The sequence below is a fragment of the Trichoplusia ni genome, chromosome 12, assembly GCF_003590095.1.
Source record: "Trichoplusia ni isolate ovarian cell line Hi5 chromosome 12, tn1, whole genome shotgun sequence".
Taxonomy (NCBI): Eukaryota; Metazoa; Arthropoda; class Insecta; order Lepidoptera; family Noctuidae; genus Trichoplusia; species Trichoplusia ni.
Window position 1 is genome coordinate 4,849,022 of NC_039489.1, and position 22,049 is coordinate 4,871,070.

Here is a 22,049-nt window from a genome sequence, read left to right on the forward strand (position 1 = left end):
CAGTTAGTTTTGGTCTTTGTTATCAAGTTTTACATGATTTTGCATTATTTTAGGAGGCTTACTGACATCGTATGAAGTATGACTTTGTGGAAGGAAGATGCCGCTCAACGCTGTGTAGTTTGCCGTCTCTTTTTCACGACTACAATAGTCTTAATAGTAGGAGACTTTAGGAGGCTTAACGGTTCCGATGTCTGTCTGTCTTTAACGAAGCTCTAACCCAATAATAATTGCAACTGGATATACTGTTGAAATATGAAATTGATGGTTGAACACTAAGAAAATCAGCTATTTTTTATTTTTCAAGTCCGACACTCATTGAACCAGTGCTTTTTTCAATGCAGTGACTAAAATATTATACCCGAAACAAAACACTAAGTCTGGATCCTAAAGCCCCAAATAGGTTTCATCAGCTTAAATTATGATGTAAATAATGACTACAGCTCAATTTACGCTGGTTTGACACGAGAGCAAATAAAAGAATATTGTCACCGCTTACCATAAAGTGGGCCAAGGCGAGACCATTACTTGAGTGCAACTTGAGGCACGACTACCAGATCAAGATACCCTTTTTCCCCAAATTTCACAACTATAATTACAACGACTAAAACTGCGACCGAAAATTATCTAAAACAAGAGTACCATCATTCAAACTTTAATCTTATGTCTTTAATCTTAAGAGTCAGTCTCGAGTGTTGAGTCAACATGTATGGTATTGTTGAAATTCGTATGAAAAACAAATAAGATTCGGAGGTCAGTTGAAAGATCTATGGAAAGCGGTTTAGCCTTCGTTGATGGAAGTAAAATACGGGTAAAAAATTAACAGAAGCTAGATCTATTTGTCTCGGGTTTTGCGTAACAAAATTACGCAGTTTAGAGAAATTAATGTCACTTAGTTTGTTTTGTTTTATTAAAGTAACTTTAATTGCTTTTTGTAATTATGACAATTTTATTTGTTTTAGACTCGTACTCAAGACTTAAAACGTTAGCCTATTACTGTGTGTCACCAAGCTGGAGCCATGATATTTACACAGTTGTCAATTTTTTAACAGTTGGTCACAAACTTGATTTTCTTCGTCCCATTGTGCATGTGATTTGATTATTTGTAAAATCTCAACAAGGATTAAAAACTTTAGAGCGGAAGTTGTTCAATATAATCGAGAAAAAAATATTGAAGAGAGGTTTATTGTAATTCTCCTTGCTTTCAGGTACCTGGGCACTGACACGCAACTGTTTCTGATAACCCTGGTGGTCCTCCTCATCATCTGGCGGTGGCCAAGGAGTGGGGTCCCAGTGCTGACTGCTGTCATGGCCATCAGTCTGCTCATACCCTTCTTACAGAGCTACTTCATGAATCTTCTACCGATTAGAGTCAGTATATTCCCAGAGTAAGTAGAATTTTGTAAATTTCTCCTTTTTTATTTCTAAAACAAGCTCTTTTTCGCGGCTTGGCTCGCGTGGATACCGTTGATAGCTGTCAATACATTGTCCTTTTGCAATCGGGTAAAAAAGAAGCAGATATACAGTTTTATTACAACAATGGATCTCGCCAGAAGTACCTGTATATAAAATGTCATCGTATTGTATTTAGTAAAAATGCTATAAAATAATGTTGAGTATTTCCAAGGACTAGGACATGAATTCTTGATGTAAAGAATTTTCCTCGTCGACTTTTGTCTCGACTCAAAACGTCATATTTGTTATTTTGTGTTAGTATTTTATTTGAAACTTATTTGAGGCCCCAATTCTAAGATTGGCAAAACAATAGGTAGATTTGAGACATCATTAGAAAACTTCATCATTAGGAACTTACTAGATAGTACAGTTTTTAATCCAAAACTGCTTAATCAAATCTTTTTTAAAGGTAGACAAGATTATACCCATTATTGTAATCAAAACTTAGCCAATATACTATCAATGATCCCCTAGTTAAAATTTCAAACGAAACATTCAAAATTTAAACCGTCAATCCCTTGCATCGTGATGTGACTGGAAACGAGATATCCTCACACTTCAACACACTAAACTATTTTGCAGCAACGCTTACAATACTTGAAACTCCCGTACACCATAATAGAAATCGTGACACACATTATTTCTGCACGTGACTTCGAACGATATCCAAAATACCCTCATAATTTCATCCTACGACAATCCAAAAAGTCCAATCAACCTTCGAACCTTCCACTCAACTTTGAACTCAATTTCCAGGTCGATAAGGGATATATTTGGGTACAATGACACGTTCTACCATGCGTATGTGTCAGCTCAAGGCAATTGGGCTGGATATCATCTTGGAGTACTTACTGCTTACTTCTATCATAAGGCACAACAGAAGAAATGGGATCTAGGAGATTCGATCGTAAGTTGATTTATAAGCTATTCCTGACTCAGCTGTCACTGCACCGTTTTCAATATTCAGTGGAATTATTTATTTGAAAACTGTTTTCTTCTGAATAAAACCGTTTCTCATGAAGATTGAACGAGTGAATTTTTTATATATTTAAGTGTTTGGCTGTCTTTTTTGATCATTTACGAAATCTTACGAAAAGGACTCGTTTTATATGGCGTCATCTTTCCAACAACTACCAACATTGTGCCTATTTCCTTTCCAGTTAATGAAGTTCCTCTTCCTGGTCTCCATCCCCATCGCGATGGGAACAGTCCTCATGGGCTGGGACCTCCACCACCGTGAAGCATCAGCCTTCGAGTCTGCAGTATTCAACGCCTTGAACCAGAACTTCTTTGCTCTAGCCATCTGTGTGTTCATCATCGGATACTTCTACAAGTGCAACAGTAAGTAGTTGTTTTTTCTAAGGATTTAACATCTTAAATAAAATGAGGTTAATTTTCTTGGTAACTAACTAAATGCAGTTGAGTATATTAATTATACTTAAAAGTAGCTTTTGGGCGAATCTAATCGAAAGAAGAACAATAAGTAAAATATGGTGAACAGAGAATGCCAGTTATAATCAATACAGCTTTTTCACAAGGAGGTTTTTCTGTTTAGCTTTTAGCCTATTTAGCCAAAAAAATATTAATGCATTCTCTAAACTCTTTTAGTCACAAAATTCAGGCAGTTTAAAAAAAGACAATCTGTGCCGTCAGTCTTAAATGACCAAAAATCGTGTCACGAACCCTAAGTCGAATCTCGCTAGTTGATTTCAAATACTGTGTGTCACGCTTCCACAGAGTGACAGAGAAAGCGATAGCTGATCGTATTCTCAAGGACCAAACCTTTTTTTTTAATACATTCTGATAATTTTTTTTTACCTCAGGGATCTACGTAAGCTCCGTGGAGTGGGGTCCCCTGCAGCCACTCGGTAGGATGTCCTACTGCGCCATGCTGTTGCACGCCACCGTCTTGAGGACCTACGGTGGACAGATGAGGAGATCCTTCTATGCTACTGATTATACCGCTGTAAGTATAGGTCCTTTGAAACGTAGATGGTGGACGTTTGTCTCCATAAAGTGAATGAAAGGAGATTCAAGTAATAAAAGAGTGAAGTCAAAGAATCTACGTCGTCGTTAATTTTTTAGATCATTGACCCCCTTGAAGAGTTTCAAATTCAACTTTTGGTTTTGTTTTGTATGACATGGATAAAACGCGAGTCATCTGTTTCTCTGAAAAAGATACTCAAAACGATAAAACAATTAGTTAAATGTACTTCAGGGACATTCCAAAACATAGGAGTCTTATAAAAACAATTCGTTTTAGGCATTTCAAAAATATTCCAAAATTAAGGCATCATTTATTTGATAATTTACTTTTTACCCTTAAAACCTCTGACAATAATATTTCTTCCTCTTTCAGATAATGTTATACGCAGGCATCGTCAGTACAACCTACCTATTCGCTCTGCCTCTATATCTCTTCGTTGAAGCACCGGCCTGTCAACTCCAGAAACTTCTTCTAGGCCCAAAACGAAGACCTAAAGAGAAAGAAGATACAAATGCCAATCACGTTAAACCTGGCATTTCTAATGTTTCAGTTAATACTGTTTCTACTCATATTTAGAAAGTTAATTTCGGAGCCTACGTCTATCTCTTAAAGTCGTTGTGGAAGGGAGATGCCGTTTTACATCATGTAAAGCGACATCTCGCTTCCACAGTAATAACAGTTGTTCTTGAAGGGATAGTAGTAGGCTTCCTGAAAATTAAGTATTGGAATATATTTGAGCTTTAGCCAAGCGATGTTTCTGCATCCGTAATTATGATAAACATTGTTCTTCTTAAGATTTCTATGGAAAATATTGCTGCTGGCATGTTTTCTTATAGAAGATCTCCTTTAGAATTTATGCTATTTCAAAAATGTTAACTTTCACCGCGGTGAGTGATTTCACTGACTTTTTAGGTAGATAGGTAAATGCTTTCGAAAACTTTAACGACACATTTTTAATCAGGTGACTGTGATTGAAGTTGTTGTTTAAGACTATAGGGTTGTCACTTGGCTAAAGCTGGAAGTGCTTAAGAAAACTTTACAATACAATTTCTTATTGATGATATTATGTTTTACACATTATTATAATGTCAATAGGGTAGAACTAGACGTGGGATTTGTGATTGAGATTTTGGTTTATAATTCGGCCCTAACACTGCATCTTAAAGTAAATTGTATTTGTGGAAAAGAGATACCGCTATACACCTGATAGTGCTTTCTCACTCCCACAACTACAACAGTTTTAGGAAGTGTTGGTAGGCATCGAAATGATTTTGAAAATCTAAGTATTTCTCGGAGTAAAGTCAATTTGTCAATATTAAGAGAAAATTTAAGTGATAAGAAATTTCAAGTCAATTTATTGGTATTTGGTTTTTGTACAGTTATGTTTAAAAATATCAATGTACATTGCTTGGATTATGACGGTTTGAATGATTTTGTACCCGAAGTATTCTGTCGGTATATAATTAAAATTTTAAATGTACTATGTAAATATGAGTATAAGATATAACTAAAGAAGTAAGAATTTATATAATGAGAGTTTGTAGATTAAATTGATCTTCGAAAAAGGTTGGCTCCACATATTGGCCCAATATTGGACCCAAAATGTTTAATAATCTATCAAACATGTTTAACGTTTGAAAGTTATTGAAATGTTTTGGATGCATTGGCCCAACTTATTGTGCCAATAAGTGATGCTGGTGCGTGACGATTTTTAATAAAACTTTTGTATCTGAATTTTGTTTTTTTTTTCTATAAGCATACGAATCCTTTAACATTGAAAAGGGAACAATACTATAACGTCACAATATTGTTGGTAAATGACTGCATGGATAGACGAATGGTATAGGTCACCAGACAAGCTCACTGTACGCGACGTGTCGCGAGTTCGACCCCTACCTAGGATAAGCATTTTTGTGATCTATGAATATTTGTTCTAAATCTCTTGCTATTTTTTTGTAAAATTCCAGGCATAGCTAGGATTACTAACTACAAGAGACTTTTTTTAAAACACGTTGCTAAAAATAATTAGCACACCTAAGTTTTACTTTGCAAATAAATGTTTAAATACAGAGCAAACCCGACTGTCCATCTTAACTTGGAACGAACTGTGACAGTATGAAAAAGGATCCAAAAAGGTTTGTTTCTCATTAAAATAACTCGCCACACCAGTTTCATGTACAATCACAGAGAAAACTCTATACATACGAAAAGTCACCAAAAAAAAAGATTATTTTTTATTGAGTGTACATGATCTAACTAAATAAATTGCTGTTATATTATTATTATTTTTTCAGGGCACCTAAGAAACTTCTCATCCAAAGATTACTTAAAAATGGTTTCCGCAAGAATCTCTTAACATTTTTGTCATTTTCCGAATCCAATTTGTTCATGAGTTTTTTGCTGACTGTACAAGTACACTAACCTATCTTCATTACCTCGACAAATTTGTACAGGGATTTAAAACATAAACTCTAGATAAAACACCTACAAAAATTTCAGTAGAAAATTTAACATTAAATTAATCCCGCTGGCAGCCCTGTTTACATCTCTCAAATATTTGCACCTATTTTTAGTTCAAGCGAAATTATACCTTATTCTTCTAAAGTTAAAGTTCAGTTTTGAACTGTGACATTTCAGAGCTAATCCGTACACTACATATCGATTATCGACACACCGATTAAGGATGTCGCTTGCAAGGGATTTGGCTAATTCATAGTGCATGTGTCATCGCGCTACTCTGTAACGTATTGTGTGAAATGGAATTATGTCACACCGACGACGAATTATGTGTTGATAATAACTTAACGTTATATCACAGTATTATTTTGTAGACTGGTTTTAAATGTTTGTGTTGGTTCTTGTGTAAATTTATGTGTCACAAAAATCTTTGATTCATCATCGGCCTAGCCTTTTCCCTACTAAGTTGGGGTTGGCTTCCAGTCCAACCGGTTTCAGCTGAGTACCAGTTTTTTACAAGGAGCGACTGCCTATCTGACCTCCTCAACCCAGTTGCCTAGGCAACAGGGTACCCTTGGTTAGACTGGCTTTCAGACTTTTCAAGCTTCTGACTACCTTGTAACGACTATCAAACATGGAGAAATAACAGCCGGGACCCACAATTTAACGTGCCTTCCGAAACACGGAGGAACTCGTTATGACAATGATGGTCACCTATCTACGGACCAACCGCGTCAAGCATAGCTTAACCTGTGATCGATTCACTTATGTGGTTATAGCTTAGCCACGAGCTCCTCCACAAGATCATTTTTTTTTTAATTAAATAATTCTGTAGAAATGATTCGCGTTACACTTCGGTGTGACGTCAACCCGTCCTAACACCGTTCTGTTGCCATACATTGTAGTTGAACCATCAATCGATCACGGCTACAGCATTTAGTCTTCCAAGTGGAATGGTTATCTGACCATTTGACAGACAGTGAGGTTTCATTAGGTACTAGATGTATAATATATACCTATATATACTTGTATGTAATTATTAGTGGATTTACTGATGCGAGATGACTATACTTTTTTGTTAGTGAATAGTGCGAAAGACAGTGGCGGAATTGAAATTGTTCAATGATGGTTTTTGTGTTTTTGTAATATCCGCAAAATAGTGGGGTTTTTTTATTCAATAATTTATGTACACACACAAGAGGTCTTAAAAGTAATATAACATACCTATATATAAATAATGTACAAGGGTACTGCTTATTTCTTAAAAAAATTCTGCCAGCAGACCCGCGAAAGGAGAAGTCATCAATATTAGCAGTCATGGTGTGTGGCTCAATTAAAAAAGATAAAAATAGTATGAAAGATTTGCAAATGGTAAAACACGGGTATGTGATGGTACTTGATATAATTTCGCCGCCCTGGTCTGTAGTATTCAAGCATGTAGTGTTGTGTTCGTGTGTTGGGACCCTTAAAAACAAAATTCTAATTGTTTTGCCCGCGGGACCGCATCGAAAATGAACTCATGAGAACAGAAAACCAGGATAAAAGCTACCATATGTGTTAAGTAATTCCTTTATAAACTATCTGTGTGCCAAGTTTCGTCTAAATCCATTCAGTGTTTTTTTTCTGATCGAGAAACAAACACTCATACATACAAACTTTCGTGTTTATTCATAAATTATTAAAATAAAATAAAAAATTGAAACTTTCATCATTTTCTTCACCAACGAAACCAAGTTGTTACAATCCGTTTTCAGTGAACATTAGAAACATTTAACAACAAAAGCTTCTCAATATAATGAAAGCCTATTTAGATTCCAATGTTGTAATCATTTAAAGCGGCATTATTAATAGGCTTATGACGTAATACCATTACTTATGCATAAATAACAAAATTATATTACACGCCTGATAAAATTGTGATAGCAAAATTCAATCACTACACAATTTGAGGGCTAATTGTTGAAATTAACTATTATTTTAGCATGATTAGGGTAATTCGAGTTTTCGCTTGCGTTCATATTAATAAAATCAACCAAAATTGAACGGGAAATTAAAATAATGAAGCAAAAACAAATGCCTATTATGATATAGAAGGATAATTTAGTTAATAGATAATTTCAGTTCCATTTTCGTGATCCGTTTAAATGAAGTTTTACTAACCGGCTGATAGTTTTACTTCAGAAACTATTATCAGCGTCACACTAGCATTATTCTAGACTAATTTGCGGTCGGCTTCCAATCTGTCTATATACAGCTAAGCATCAATGTTTACAAGAAGCGACTACCTATCTGATTTCCTCAAGTTACCTGGGTAATACGATGCCCATGAGTCAGACTGGCCATCAGCTTTTCGAACTACTGACTACCTGTAAAGACTTTCAAAGATATGTTAATAACAGGAGGAACTCGTGATGACATAGAAAAAAAGACTGTTTCAAGTGTTGATTAGCTTGAACGAAAAACGACTCCCCCTTAAGGAAATTAATGCGTTATTTTGGATTCGAATTTGGAACAGTACACCACAGAAAATCAACTTCGTCTAAACAAAAAAGTTTTACTGTCTCCTACCCGTCTTTTTAGTCATCTACATCAAAACTTCGATCTCTGCTTTACGCAGAGAAAGTCTACAACGAAGCATATTAAATCCCACTTAAAATATCTAGCTTCACATTAAAAACTCCTATTATAATAGAAGACAAAACATTCTTATACAAATTTCGAAAAAAATCTCGAGAATTGTTAAGTAAATGCCTCCGTTTGGACAACTTGCAAAGAATAATGGGGAAACATTAAAAGTTGAACGGTTAATATATTGGTTCAGCTCAAGTTTTTTCTTTTTAAAAGCTTGTTAGGGCGACATCTGGTGGGCGATGATAAAGTAAGTATTGTGTTATTTTTTCCCCGTTTCTCGATGAATTATTGAGGATTTTTTTAAGTTTTTGATAATTTGCTGCGAAAATGTGTAAAACCAGTGGTAGAGGGAAAATAAAAAAGTGACTCGCATTTACATGATAAGGCTTTTTTTTATTTTATAACAATACAAAAATAATTGCATGATGGTTTTCTTGTAGAAAAATAAGTTTATGAAACCTCATACGGGATATATGGGAATGAACTTCAGATTTACGTCAAAATCAAAAAAGTTTTATTTCATCCCATACATCTAAATTCCAAGGAAAAAAACACAAATAAACTTTCTACCAAAAATTTATCAAGCCCTCAATCTAAATATCCACCAATCCAATCCTTATATTGGACAACATCAGTGAAGATCGTGTACTGGTATGGATCACAGATGGCTACGTCACGACGACTGACAGTCAGAGACACGATGCCACGGACATGCCAGGTACCAGACGCGTTGCCAGACGCGCCGGGAATGTCTGGCACGAAGATCATCAGACCACCGCCGCTGTCACCGTTGCAAGCTGAAGTTCCTGCAGAATTTTGCAAAGATCTCCTAGAATACAAATAGTGTAAGGTTCACCGTGTACTACCAATATTTATGTTAATAGTGTCAAAGTCAAAATGTTTTTATTTCTTTTAGGCTCAAAACAGACGCTAAAGAAACGTTAGATTATAGAACTAGTGATTCAGCCGCTTAAAATGAATGTCGAAAATGTTTACCGCAAAAATGAGTCTTCTATACTGCAATAATACTAACTTCCCCTTAGTTTTCTTAGTTCTTGGATTTGATCATTTTAATTTCAAACCACGATCGACAGACAATATCATACTTAACTAGCTGAAACCTGCGATTTCCTTATTTGCAACCTGTAGCTTATAGACGATAGCTTTTCTCGATAAATAGAGTATCCAATACATATCAAACTTTTGAATGTCAATACTATATATTCTCTGATATTGAAGCATTTTACCAAACAGACGAAAATTCTAGCAATACAAAATTCGTATAGATATCTTTTGCAATAAAAATACAAAGACGAGCAATATCTTAATCTAGATTATAAAATACTGATCCAACTGACCATTTGTGTACCCAGCACAAAACTTGTTTGCATCGAGCTTCTTGGAGAAGAATATTGGGTTACTCTTCAAACAGGTCGCCTCGGACACTAAAGGAATATTTATCTGCTGCAGGGTTGTTGATAGAAAATCTTGATGGTTGAATCCCCAGCCCACTACCTGGAAAAACATGGCGGGATAATCTTAGAAGATGAGGAAATTAAATAGTTTCTTTCGTTTTCTATGTCTGTTTCTTTTTATAATTTATTTGGTAGTAAAAAACAAGCGGTTTTTTGACATTAAATTAAGGAGTATGATACCTACACCACGCTGAACTTAATTAGGCATAAGAAATTATTTTAAAACAGAAAAGACAGAAAGATACCATAAAATCCATATCTTTTTCATGTCAATCGATTTGCAAATAAAAAGTTCAATCAAATTTAAAACATCACAGCTGGTGTTCTGATAATTTAAAAAGAAATGCCTATACTTACAGTCCCATACACATCACCAGAAGGCAGTTTCTTAAAGTTGTTGGTGTTCCATAAGCAGGCTGGTTGCACGTAGTCATCAAACACTGCTTCAGACTTCAGTTTCAGCAGAGCTATGTCATTGTTCAGGGTCTTGACGTCATAAGATGGGTGGATGATTACTTGGAAAATCTGGATAACGTGGTAAAAATAAGGAGCTTAAATTAAGTAGGCAGATTAAGAGACACGTATCACATAATTTTGATGATATTTTTTGTAGCTTTAAATATGATTGAAGAGCACGTAGCTAGGCTACAGGTATTGATCTATCACAGGTTAAGCTACGCTTCAGACGGTCACTCTGTAGATGGGTAACTATCTATCAAATGGGGTTTTTGGGAAGGCGAGTTAAATTGTGTGTCCCGGCTGTTATTTATACACGTTTGACAGTCGTGAAGGGTAATTTATGCCAGCAAGACTGACAACCAGACTTACGGGTTATCAAAGACCACCTTACTTAATACTTCAATTCATAGATTTCACTTACTTCTCTTTCCTGTGGAGCTATATCCCCACCGATCAGATTGTGCTTTCCAAGAATAGCGCTCAGAGAATTTGGTACAACTGGATCATTTCTGATTGTAGCACAATGAGCGGCTGCAATTAATAAATGGTTGAAATATACAGGATAAAATTAAATATTTAAAAACCCTCATCATAAAACTTTCACCCCACACTTTTAAACGGCTTGAACGATTTGTCACTCGCAGGAAATACACTTGCTCAATCCGTTCGGCGGCTGTCAAGCCACAGAAAGACAGACAGATAGCCTGAAAACTTATACCATGGTTAGAAATAAAAAATACACTTGTCGTTTTAGACGTTAGCGTTGTGAGACAAAGTGACTATAGACCGCAAATATTGATGTAATAATATCTAATTTGTATTATCACATCATCGCTTTAAACGAACTACGTAACACGAATAATAATTCAAATGTTCATCCCTTTTACAAAATACGTTACCGGTTACACATCTCCGGACTTAGTGCCAATTATTTCCTTTTTTTCTCTTATTCCCACCCTATTCGTAGAACTTGTGTGGGCATGAATTTTACATGCAAACGCCTTCAGTCGACAGAAAATAAATCTTACCCATTGTTCCGATCGAGTTAGCTACAGTGAATTGTTGGGTGAATAAATTACTTGAGTGTTTAAGCTACGTGGGAAAGAAAGAAGGTTTATTAACATGTGGAATTTTGTACAGTTATAATTTAATCTCCTATTCCTGTACCATCATCAAATTTAAATAGTAGGTCGTTTAACGGAGGTCAATAGAAAATTAGACATGTATTGTAACCACTCGCTATACCGGAGGCCGTAGGTTCAATTGCCACCGACGATAAAGGTTTGTGCGGTGAGATCGATCACTTTTTTCTGTGTCTGGTTTTAATTTATCTACAATATGTACGTATTTATAAATATAAAAGTATGTTTATCAGTTGCCATATACAAGTTTTTTTTCATGGAATTAAATCAATATTTCGCTTAGGTTAACACAAAAATTCAAATCACATGCACACAGGCTCCGGAAAAGTATTTGTGGATCACTCAAATGCTTGTTTACTACACGGGGTTTACCACTTGGCTATCGTACAATCAAAAAAATTATTCAGTTTACGGCTAGATGACGTTGTTTGAAAGTTATGCAATACAATGCATTCTTCTTAAATGTATATCAAAATGCTTACCAGTCAAAACCAAAGTTTTACTTAACAGAGTCCCTCCACAGATGTACTTCACGACAGCCCCTTCAACAGTGAACAAGGCTACATGCCAAGGCCAGTCCCCAGGCTTCGTCGGCAGGCCATTCACAATCAGTCCAGTATGGACTACTTTTCGTCTTCCACAAGTTCCTTCTGGCACACTCAAACTGATTTCAGCCGACCCTTTGACGCCTTGAATGAGGTCGTCGAAGTAACCCTGTAAAAAATATAAGTAACTTTAATTCATTAAAGACTCTAAAATCAATTCATGGTTTTGTCATCTAAATTTAGAGTGAATGGACTTATATAAGTTCTGTTTTTTCCTTTGCTTATTAATTTTTTCTTTGTCATTTTAACTCATATTTAAGCGTGAGTATTATCCTTATCAAGAAAGAACTATTAGCTCAGGTTTATCTTCAGATGACTTAGCAGAATCTTATTTGCAATATTCGTAAATATTTATGCTACGATTAATGTTTAAGTTAAGTTTAAAATAAGGCCAAATATATTTTTATTAAGTCTTTGGAATCAGTGGGAAAACTTTAAGTCAAAAGATAAAATTTTATTCCCGTTAACGTCAATGACAAGAAGGCTTTTACCCCAAAAGCTAAAAAATCCTAAAAAATTATGAATATTCTTGACAATAACGCAGGTATTTCTAAGGAATACCTGTCAAATTCATTTCAAAATATTCAAACTTACGGTTGTGTAATTCTCACAGATCTCTTCTCCATCTTGGACAATGCTTACGACGTAAGGTATGGTACCAGTAGCAGGCCCTTTAACTCTAATATTCAGACCCTTAGCTGGCTTGAAGAATCTAACGCTAAACGCATTTTTGTACGTGTTCACTGTTATTCTAGCTTTCATTGGATCAGACTGAAAAAAAAATCAAAAAATATTTTAATAAGTTAACAATTACCGTGACTTGGTATAGGGGTTATCTTATGATCGACAAGCAACTGACAAGCCAATTTACAATATTCAGACCCTTAGCAGGTTTGAAGAATCTAACACTAAACGCATTTTTGTATGTGTTCACTGTTATTCTAGCTTTCATTGGATCAGACTGAAAAACAATCAAAAAATATTTTAATAGGTTAACAATTACCGTGACTTGGTATAGGGGTTATCTTATGATCGACAAGCAACTGACAAGACAATTTAATAGCAATACCGGACCGCGTCTCTTTCCATGAAGTTATCCCGTGAATGAAAGGAAAGTTTCAAGTTAGACTACAAAAAAACTTATCTTAAGCAAGGATGCTAAAAAAATAATGAAGGTGAAAAATAACTTCAGTAAAGCACTAAACGTTTCTAAAGAAATGACAGGTTTATCACATACAATAAAAAAAGAATCGACAAAATTGTTTTCAATTCATTCAGACCGAAATTCAAGAAGTAACACACATAAAAACATACAGGCGAATTAAATAAAACCTTTTCCTTTTTGAAGTTAATTGAACGATCTAAATGATACTTACCAAATTAACAGTAGCATCCGAATCAAATTTCAATTCTACACGAGATTGTGGATACATGTTTCCTATTATATTCAAATTGTACTGGTTTTCTTCGCCCGGTGGACGTCCACTTTCGAATGTAGCTAAAACATCGCGATTTTCTTTGCAAGGAACTGCGTGGGCTAGAGGATTGCCTACTATAGATACAGTTTTAACACTTTCCACTACTTTCAACAGAGCTATGGCATAAAATATATGTAGAATTAACATTTTTACTACAGAATTTGGTTCTTGGTTTTCACTTGAATTGGAATTAGTGTTGCATTATAAAACCCGTGTTTTCTTCTTTTTTGTTTCGGTATATTTTTGCTCGCTTTTGGAGTTTTTATTTGCTTTTGCTATTAACTTTAGAATTAAGTCTAAATTTTATTATCTGAAAGGAAAAACACTCTTATTATCAAAATCTTAATCCGACATAAGTAGTTTAAGAGATGTAGCACTATCTGTACAGTATTTAAAAAAAATACATAGTTTTGGTGAATAACACAGATGAATATCTCTATTGTAAAACCTTGTTTTTAAATAAAAATAAAAATCATCAAACAAAGTTTTCAAAAGTACTAATTTAATTATATTGAAGTGAATTGTACAAAATTAAATTAAATTGAATTGAATTGGAATCAACTGTATTTCATTGAATATGATTTTATTTGCGTGTACTTTAAACCTTTGCATAAATAAATCCAAAATTTGATATCACAGGAGTTTCATCTGCCAACAGACTGCTATAAGTGGTAGAATTATATATTATGATGTATTTAAAACTAATAATAATACAGGTAGACACTATCTTACCTTACTTTCATCACAAACACATTATGACAGCCTAATTCTAATATACGACTATGACTTTACTAATATCGCCGTCAACAAGTAAGAAATAATATTACTTTATAAACTTTTTGACTCATCTCCAATCCAACAAGTTACTGATCATCTTCTTAGCGTTTTCCTGTTTTTCTTCCTTCTCTGTCTTTTTAGTTGTGCGAGAAAAGGATGGATGAGTACAGTTAGGTGACTGCATACAGTACAGGAGACAAGGACACAATGTATTTTTATTTCTGCATACGAGAATTCCATTGGGTTTTTCTATATGGAGATTCTCGTTTAGTTTTAGAGATAAATATTGTGATGACGTAATCCGAATTGCTTAAATTTTGACAAAGTCTAAAAAACAGGATACATTATATTTGAAAAATGTTTAAAATGTACATAAAACAGTTTCAAGCCTTTTTTAGTACACCTTACATTCTCTAATGAATAAATTAATAATGCAAACGCCTGTATAAATACATTAATTACAATAGCTTTTCTGCTACAATTGTTATTGCTATAACATTTCTATGAGGCGTTTATCAACATTCATGCCTAATTGATTACAAACGTAAACACTACGGTATGAATGAGCTAATTAATTTACTATTATAAACGATTCATCAAATATTTTAATAACGGAAAGTAAATTTTACAATTTCATATTAGTTTATATAACGGTTAATATTTGCCGGAATATCGCCTTTTCAAAGGTACCTAGATACTTCATACAATAGTGAAAACCGAACCCAGGCATCGCTATATATCCATCTGTTCTTTGTCTATCACCAAGTATGTCTTGAAACGAGTTACCTTTGACGAAGGAAGAGTGGAAGTTTTCCTAAACTCGATTTTTTTTAAGAAGATCTCAAACACCGAATGCCTAATTCACTGCCTGTCTCTACTTTGCATAGTTCCACGTCATTAGAAATACACTCCAAGACTGGGCGCCTTTTGAAAATTCCGCCTACAAACAAAAAGATACAACATGCGAATTAATTTCAAACCTTTGGCCTGTGTTCAAACGTTTACCAAGCTTTCGTTTCGGGCTGCAATTGGGCAATCAAAGTACGAAATCGGTTGGTTCTTTTATCAATGAAATTCGATTTCAATCGGAGGAATTTGCAGGCAACGTTATTTATCTATACAAATTACGTGTTAAGGTGATACGTGTTTACTATTTCAGGCTTATATTCTTATTTAAAAAAATATTTTGTAAAATTGAATATATCACGAATAGCGAGATCAATGTAACAAATAGCTGCATCAAGAGAGTTATAATTATAACGATTCAATTTGAATAATATAAAATGAGTTTTGTATGTAACTTGATTCGAATGTAATATGAAACTTTTCATATTGTCTCTTGTTTTGTTGATTTTTGCAGATAACGCTTAATAACTAAGTAACTGTCTCGGCTCAACGACCCGAAGTGAGTCTTGGCCTCCGAAACGAGAACTCTCCATTATGTGCGGTCCTGCACAGTATCCTGCCAATAACTCTTAATAGCATTGACATTTACGTTATACCCATTGTAAATACAAAAGAACGTTTACTGGGGTAAGTAGGAGTTATGCGCGAAAAGTGAAAATTTTTGTAATTGACGGGCCTGTTGGTCTAGTGGTTAGTGACCCTGACTGCTATACCGGAGGTCGTGGGTTCGATTCCCGCCCAGGACAAATGTTGTGTGATGAGCACGATCATTTGTTCTGGTGTCTGGGTGTAATTTATCTATAATAATATATGTATGTATTTAGAAATATATTAGTAAGTTTATCAGTTGTCTGGTTACCATAACACAAGCTCTGCTTAGCTTGGGATCAGATAACCGTGTGTGAGTTGTCCCATGAAAAAAAAAAAGAAAAGAAAAAAAAATCTGACACGTGAAAAGGATTTTAATCATTTATAAGACGTAAGTACCTACCATGGGAATCTCTGAAAAATCTTAAAAACAAGTAACAATAATTCATCCATACAAATAACTTACTCAGTGACATTGCTACGTCAAAAATTACTCCCTCCTAATAAAGAGAACCGTAATTTTTCTCTGAACAACAGACGAAAAAAAAAAGAAATATAAATTGCCCCCCTGCTCTTGACAGAAGAGTCGTTTTTCTGGAGTTTTATGTTCGGCACTTTATCAAGGGATGAGCTTTACTAAGGGACTGAGAAAGCGGTAAGGGTGAAAGTGCTGAGGGAAATTAAATATGAAGAACGGTTTTAAGTAACGCTCCATATAACAGAAATGTTTCTATTAATGAAGATTTTTTTGTTTGAAAGGCAGAGAGCAAGATAATATGCATTTTTTTTATTTAACTAATACACTTACATCAGTAGTTACATATTATATCACACTTAATTGAAAAGGTAAAATTACAAAGTTTTTTTTTTAATAATTAAACACATTATATTTAGTTTAACACCAGTGTAACACCAATTTTTGTTTCTGGAAACGAACTACATTAATCATGACAAGATATACCAGATTTTCATTTTCAAAAGATACAACGCAGTCACCTCAAATAAACTGAAAATTATCTGTATAGCAACGTTCGTATAAAGTTAAGCACTTATACATTAACATTATTCATATTTTCTCAGAATATTAACTAAAATAAATCTAGAATAAGGCGAGTTATTATTGCATAGCAACTACTCAAGTCACGTCGAAGTCGGCTTCCAAAAAAGTATACAAAAATAGCTCTAAAAAATACACTTTTCAAATATGAGAAAACGACTTATTAAATGATGTAACGGTTTACTCACGCGTATTTATCGGGGTAGCCCGACTAGTTTCGGACCCAACCGGAGTCCTTAATCATGAGCAGACGCGGCGGGATCGCGAGTCGAACGAGTCAGTTCGACTCGCGAGAAACTAGTCGGGCTACCCCGATAAATACGCGTGAGTAAACCGTTACATCATTTAATAATGAATCAGTCTCACGATAGTTATTATAAAAATGAGAAAACGACGTTTGGTACGCTTTCATGCGTCTGAAGAAGATATTTTCAACCAAGCTTTGCGTAAAGACTTAAATAAATATAAGAGGCTTTTCTTTAAACATATCTGTGTGTTAAATTTATTATTGTACATTTTTATTTCTACTTGTTGAAGTGTAGCGTTATAGTTTCAAGTAAAATATTGGTATGCTTGACTTGTACGGTTTTGACTCTTGAATTTTATATTTCGGCAAAATAATTTAAGTGTTTGCTTTATGATTAGTTTTGGAATATTATGGGAGACTAAGACTATAATTTAATTTTCGCATTTCTCTTTTTAATTCGCCATCTTGTCGTTCAGGTTGATTTTTAGCAACTTAAGGCACTTCCCGATAAGCTGGCAGGCTGAAATGTTTAGGGTAGTTTCAAATGCGGTTTACAACAACAAAAACGGCTCGACCGAATTTGATAATTTTTATATAGAAATTTAAAAACGTGGGTTTTTAGTCTTCTCTTAATATATTTAAGACCTTTTTTGCTAAGCCAAGGTATCCTCATTGACACTCACTTCGCCGGGCGAGGAAGCCAGTAATATCAGACTCTTACCAACCCTGAATCGCCGTGCAACGTCTTCTGCTGCACGTCTTTGATTACTGCTTAGCAATGCATAGCAATTCATCACGCACTGACCGAGATAGGAACGTTGCACTGTTATGAGTAAGTGCCTCGTTTAAATCTATAACTATTCCAACAATCCCAAAGTAAAGAAAACGTTCTTGAACTCAAATATTTGAACTAAATATATGAAAAGAACTATGTGAGTCTAATATAAAATCCTGAACAATAATGAATTGAATTTCTATGCAAAAAAAGATGACAATTACAATCGCCATATTGAAAATGCAGACTTCAAAAAGATAAAATAATGCGTCATAACGAACACGTGTTTCGCGAAGGCAACGATATAAAAACCGATAAGTGCGAATCGGGCTCACGAGACTAAGAGTTCCGTAAAAATTAGCTTTACAAAAACTACTACTTAAATTAATGGTATTTGACGTCGCTGTTTATTGATATAACAGTAAAATTCATACATGAAATTTCAACTTTGCTGCTATCAGGGATCATGAAATACAGCCTGGTGATAGACAGAAGGAAAGACAAACAAAGTACAAAGCCCCAGTAACAGGGGACAAAAAAAGGAATTAAGAGCAGAAGCACAGTAACAGGGTTCTCTTTTGCAACGGAACCCTAAAAAAAGGAGCTCGAATCCAATATTTCTCTCAATGTGTCTGCCTGAGCGAGAAATGTATGCTACTACAAATACTGTAAAATAGAATACCAATAAATGATTATTCGACCGATCAGAGATTGCCTGGACTGCGATTTGTAGCGCTCGTTAAATGTGGAGACGGAACTTATATTATCTTGGACCATAAATTGTGGGCAACCGTTGAACTGGGTGTGCCATTTTGCTGTTTTTAACTGGATAACGTTTTTGGATTAGGGTGTTTAGGTACCGGCTAGATAGATAGGTATTTAAAGATTTTGACTGCTGGATAGCGGAGTGGTTAAGGTCATTATGAGATACATAATATATTGAGTATGGCGGGTTGCGGATTCGATCAATAAGTAAAACAAGCAATTTTTTTGGAATTCCCCGTGACAGAAAAATTACAATTTGGGAGTCGTTTTTTTTTATAAAATTTGGATGTTGATGAAATAAAAACATTGCATGTGCATGGTGCGGTAACTACTTAGACATACCTTATCCAAAGTTGAATTGCCATTTTTGAATATCTCGAACATTTATTTAATACTTTATGTACCAATACGGTAAAAAGTTCAAACTAAAAGAAAAGATGTACAAGGGTGCCGCTGATTGAATAAAAAATCTCTACCAGCAGACACGCGATAAGAAAATTGGTTGATATTGGTAGTCGAAAGTGTGTGACTGATATTCTTAGAGCAATAATTTCTACTATTTCACTTATTACTGTGAAAATGAACCATGACTTTGGAATATGAATTATAAAAGAATCAATGTCATTGTGTTACGTCTACCAAATTCGTGCTTTCACAGAAATTTATGTAAAGTCATGAAAATTATTCCAAAATTCACTGTGACACGTTACTTAACTGAGATTACATATTTACTTAAATCATTCCTCCATTTTTGGGGTTCCTCACCTAAAAGAGAAAACCCTATGAATAAGGCTTCGTTGGCTGTCCATCTGTCTGCTTTTACTTCTTCGACCTTTTAATTTTTACACACGATGTCTTGTTGCTGTCGTCCTAAAATAAACTAGAAAAAATAAAAAATCTAGTCAAAAACTTTAGCCTTTTTATATGTAACACACTGCGTGGCGAGTCCGACCCTTTTTTTTTAATAATATATCCTGGGTCAACTCACACACAGTTATCTGATTCCAAGCTAAGCAGAGCTAGTGTTATGGTAACCAGACAACTGATAAACTTACTTATATATTTCTAAATACATACATATTATAGATAAATTTCACCCAGACACCAGAACAAATGATCATGCTCATCACAGAACATTTGTCCTGGGCGGGAATCGAACCCCTAAGTCACTAACCACTAGACCAACAGGCCCGTCATAACAGGCGTTATTCTTTACATCATCATAATATTAAGATAAGTGCTACCTCCATCCCATGTTACCAGTAACATCGAATAAGGAAATATTCAAATTAGACGCTTCAGCAACAGACAACTTTCACAACAAATATTTATTACTTTTTGTGTTGGAAATTGCTGACGGTTGATTCGAATTATTATTATGTATTAAAGGAAAATCACGATTAAATATCACTGAAACCGTTACCTATCCGAAGGATATTATGTTTTTTATCCATTTGCGATGTTATGGATGGTGTTCTTTTTGGCATTCTAGAGACGCCACCCAAAATTGGGAAGATTTTAGTCGAATCCCAAATGGTCCTAAAATTATGTATTAAATAACCTTTTTCAATAGCTTAAGCCACAATGAAGTTTTTGAATAGTTTGCAGTTAGCTTTTTGAATACTCAAGAAATCCCTGTAACACAGGAATTATTTAACATATTCAGTAAACAGTTCGAAAAGGTAGCTACCGTACAGACCATATAATGTAGATAGGTCATGTACGTTTGTGAATCAAAATTGGCCCAGCCGTTTTTACAATTGTAACTGCATTGTCATCGGATTTATAGCTACTCTAAAAATTTCAGCCGGCTAGCTTATCGGGAAGTTCCTCAAAATTGAGAGAATACAAAAATCTAATCAGAACGACAATCAAACAGAAAGTGAGTGTATAAAAACGTGGGAAAAACTGCCCATATCTAAATATTTCACAGATCCCTAACAAACTACTTCTGATAGACAATCAGATGTTTAAGAACTATTCGTATATAACCCATTGAGTTCTACACGTGTAGTACAGTTACACTTAACCCTAACGGCCCTGTTCGAGCCATTAACTCTTTACCTCTGTGACACGGATCTTGGAACTCGGGTCTTACTGGAAGTACCAACAATTTGTAATTTAATAGAAAATTCAGGAACTGTCTAAAATCGTGATTGTAACAAGATTTTTCTATTTACAGCTTTTCTTATTATTTAATACGCAACCGGTCGTAATTCTTCAGAATTAACGCCGTAAACGTGCGACGAATTGAAGATTAATTTATACCTAATTATCCTCATTTCCAATGTAATTTCAGGGGCTTTCAATTGTCACCGTATGATACGACACTGTATCTCAATCGGTTGTGTTCAATCGTTAAGAAATACAACCTGCCACTGATCCACCAGATAATCAATGTGATCAACAAGCAGACAATTAAAATACTTTAAAATCCAACCAAGTCCAAAATAATGGGGAACAATCTGGATTGACATCAACAGAATTATGAAATAATTAAAAGTATCAGACTGAGATATCTTTCGACGACGCCAAAATAATAAATGACACCGAAAATACAATTGCCTCAGAAATACCTTAAATGTTTTAGTATGAGATAATAGCTGTCAACCATTTAATTTGTGAATTGAGCGCCATGATTTATTCATTACGGTGTACCAAGGGAATCAAAGATGAACTTTATATAAATTGACTTTAACAGGAAGATATAGCTGTGGGACTTAAATTATTTAAAGGTAAACGATGGGTCGGAATTGATAAATTGAGTTTTGTGGAACAAGTAAGCTTGGGGATAAAAATAGCAACATCTTTGAGAATTGGAAAAACGTCCTCACGCCTCACAAGGCGAAAATGATGTAGAGAAAAAAAATACAAGCAATGAGTGACGATAGAAATGACAAAAGTGCTTCTAAACTTGGGATTACCACAAGTCATCTTTATATTACAAATGAAAATATTTATTAAAATTAAATTAGCCATTGAAAAGAATTAGACATTGAAAATAATCATACTGACACTTTTCTTGGTTTTTTCCGAATACGCAAAGGTCTACTAAAAAATACCAAACTTTGACCTACTACTACTACTTTGGCCAACCTACTCGGCCTTTAAGGCAATCTACCCATTTTTTACGTTTATTGTCGAAATCCTCTTGGATGCCCATTTTTTCGGGGGATAAGAGCGGGTTGTGCCAGACTAAACCTGCACCGCCATGCAACGTCTTCCGTATTCCGTATAAGGCAATACAT

At 34.7% G+C, this 22,049-nt stretch overlaps 2 protein-coding genes and 1 long non-coding RNA gene across 3 annotated transcripts in view; 1 reads left to right on the forward strand and 2 right to left on the reverse strand.

Annotated features, from left to right (window-relative positions):
* The window catches only part of LOC113499453 (regulator of hypoxia-inducible factor 1-like), a 30,462-nt gene extending 26,087 nt beyond the window's left edge, over positions 1 to 4,375 (forward strand). Inside the window, exons 9-13 of the mRNA XM_026879937.1 lie at positions 1,206 to 1,385; positions 2,209 to 2,359; positions 2,613 to 2,793; positions 3,276 to 3,418; positions 3,812 to 4,375. Coding sequence (XP_026735738.1) covers positions 1,206 to 1,385; positions 2,209 to 2,359; positions 2,613 to 2,793; positions 3,276 to 3,418; positions 3,812 to 4,015 — 859 coding nt within the window. The 3' untranslated portion in view covers positions 4,016 to 4,375. The remainder of the gene's footprint in view (positions 1 to 1,205; positions 1,386 to 2,208; positions 2,360 to 2,612; positions 2,794 to 3,275; positions 3,419 to 3,811) is intronic.
* Positions 4,376 to 8,920: 4,545 nt separating this feature from the next.
* Positions 8,921 to 13,902, reverse strand: LOC113499478 (chymotrypsinogen B-like). The gene is made up of 7 exons (XM_026879983.1): positions 13,585 to 13,902; positions 12,803 to 12,979; positions 12,086 to 12,317; positions 10,883 to 10,992; positions 10,360 to 10,527; positions 9,886 to 10,042; positions 8,921 to 9,333 (listed from the first exon to the last, which is right to left on the reverse strand). The coding sequence occupies exons 1-7, from the start codon at positions 13,831 to 13,833 to the stop codon at positions 9,116 to 9,118; spliced, it is 1,311 nt and encodes a 436-aa protein (XP_026735784.1). The 5' UTR covers positions 13,834 to 13,902; the 3' UTR covers positions 8,921 to 9,115.
* A 9-nt stretch (positions 13,903 to 13,911) lies between these two features.
* LOC113499479 lies at positions 13,912 to 14,564 on the reverse strand. The gene is made up of 2 exons (XR_003401111.1): positions 14,419 to 14,564; positions 13,912 to 13,996 (listed from the first exon to the last, which is right to left on the reverse strand). It is a non-coding gene; the product is annotated as an uncharacterized LOC113499479 (long non-coding RNA).
* Positions 14,565 to 22,049: the final 7,485 nt, after the last annotated feature.

Coding starts and splice junctions, on each gene's coding strand:
- LOC113499478 (XM_026879983.1), bottom strand. CDS start 13,833: ATGTTAATTCTACATATATTTTATGCCATAGCTCTGTTGAAAGTAGTG. Junction 12,980..13,584: donor CGGATGCTACTGTTAATTTG/GTAAGTATCATT, acceptor TTTTTTTTTCAG/TCTGATCCAATGAAAGCTAG. Junction 9,334..9,885: donor TTGTGCTGGGTACACAAATG/GTCAGTTGGATC, acceptor AAAATTCTGCAG/GAACTTCAGCTTGCAACGGT.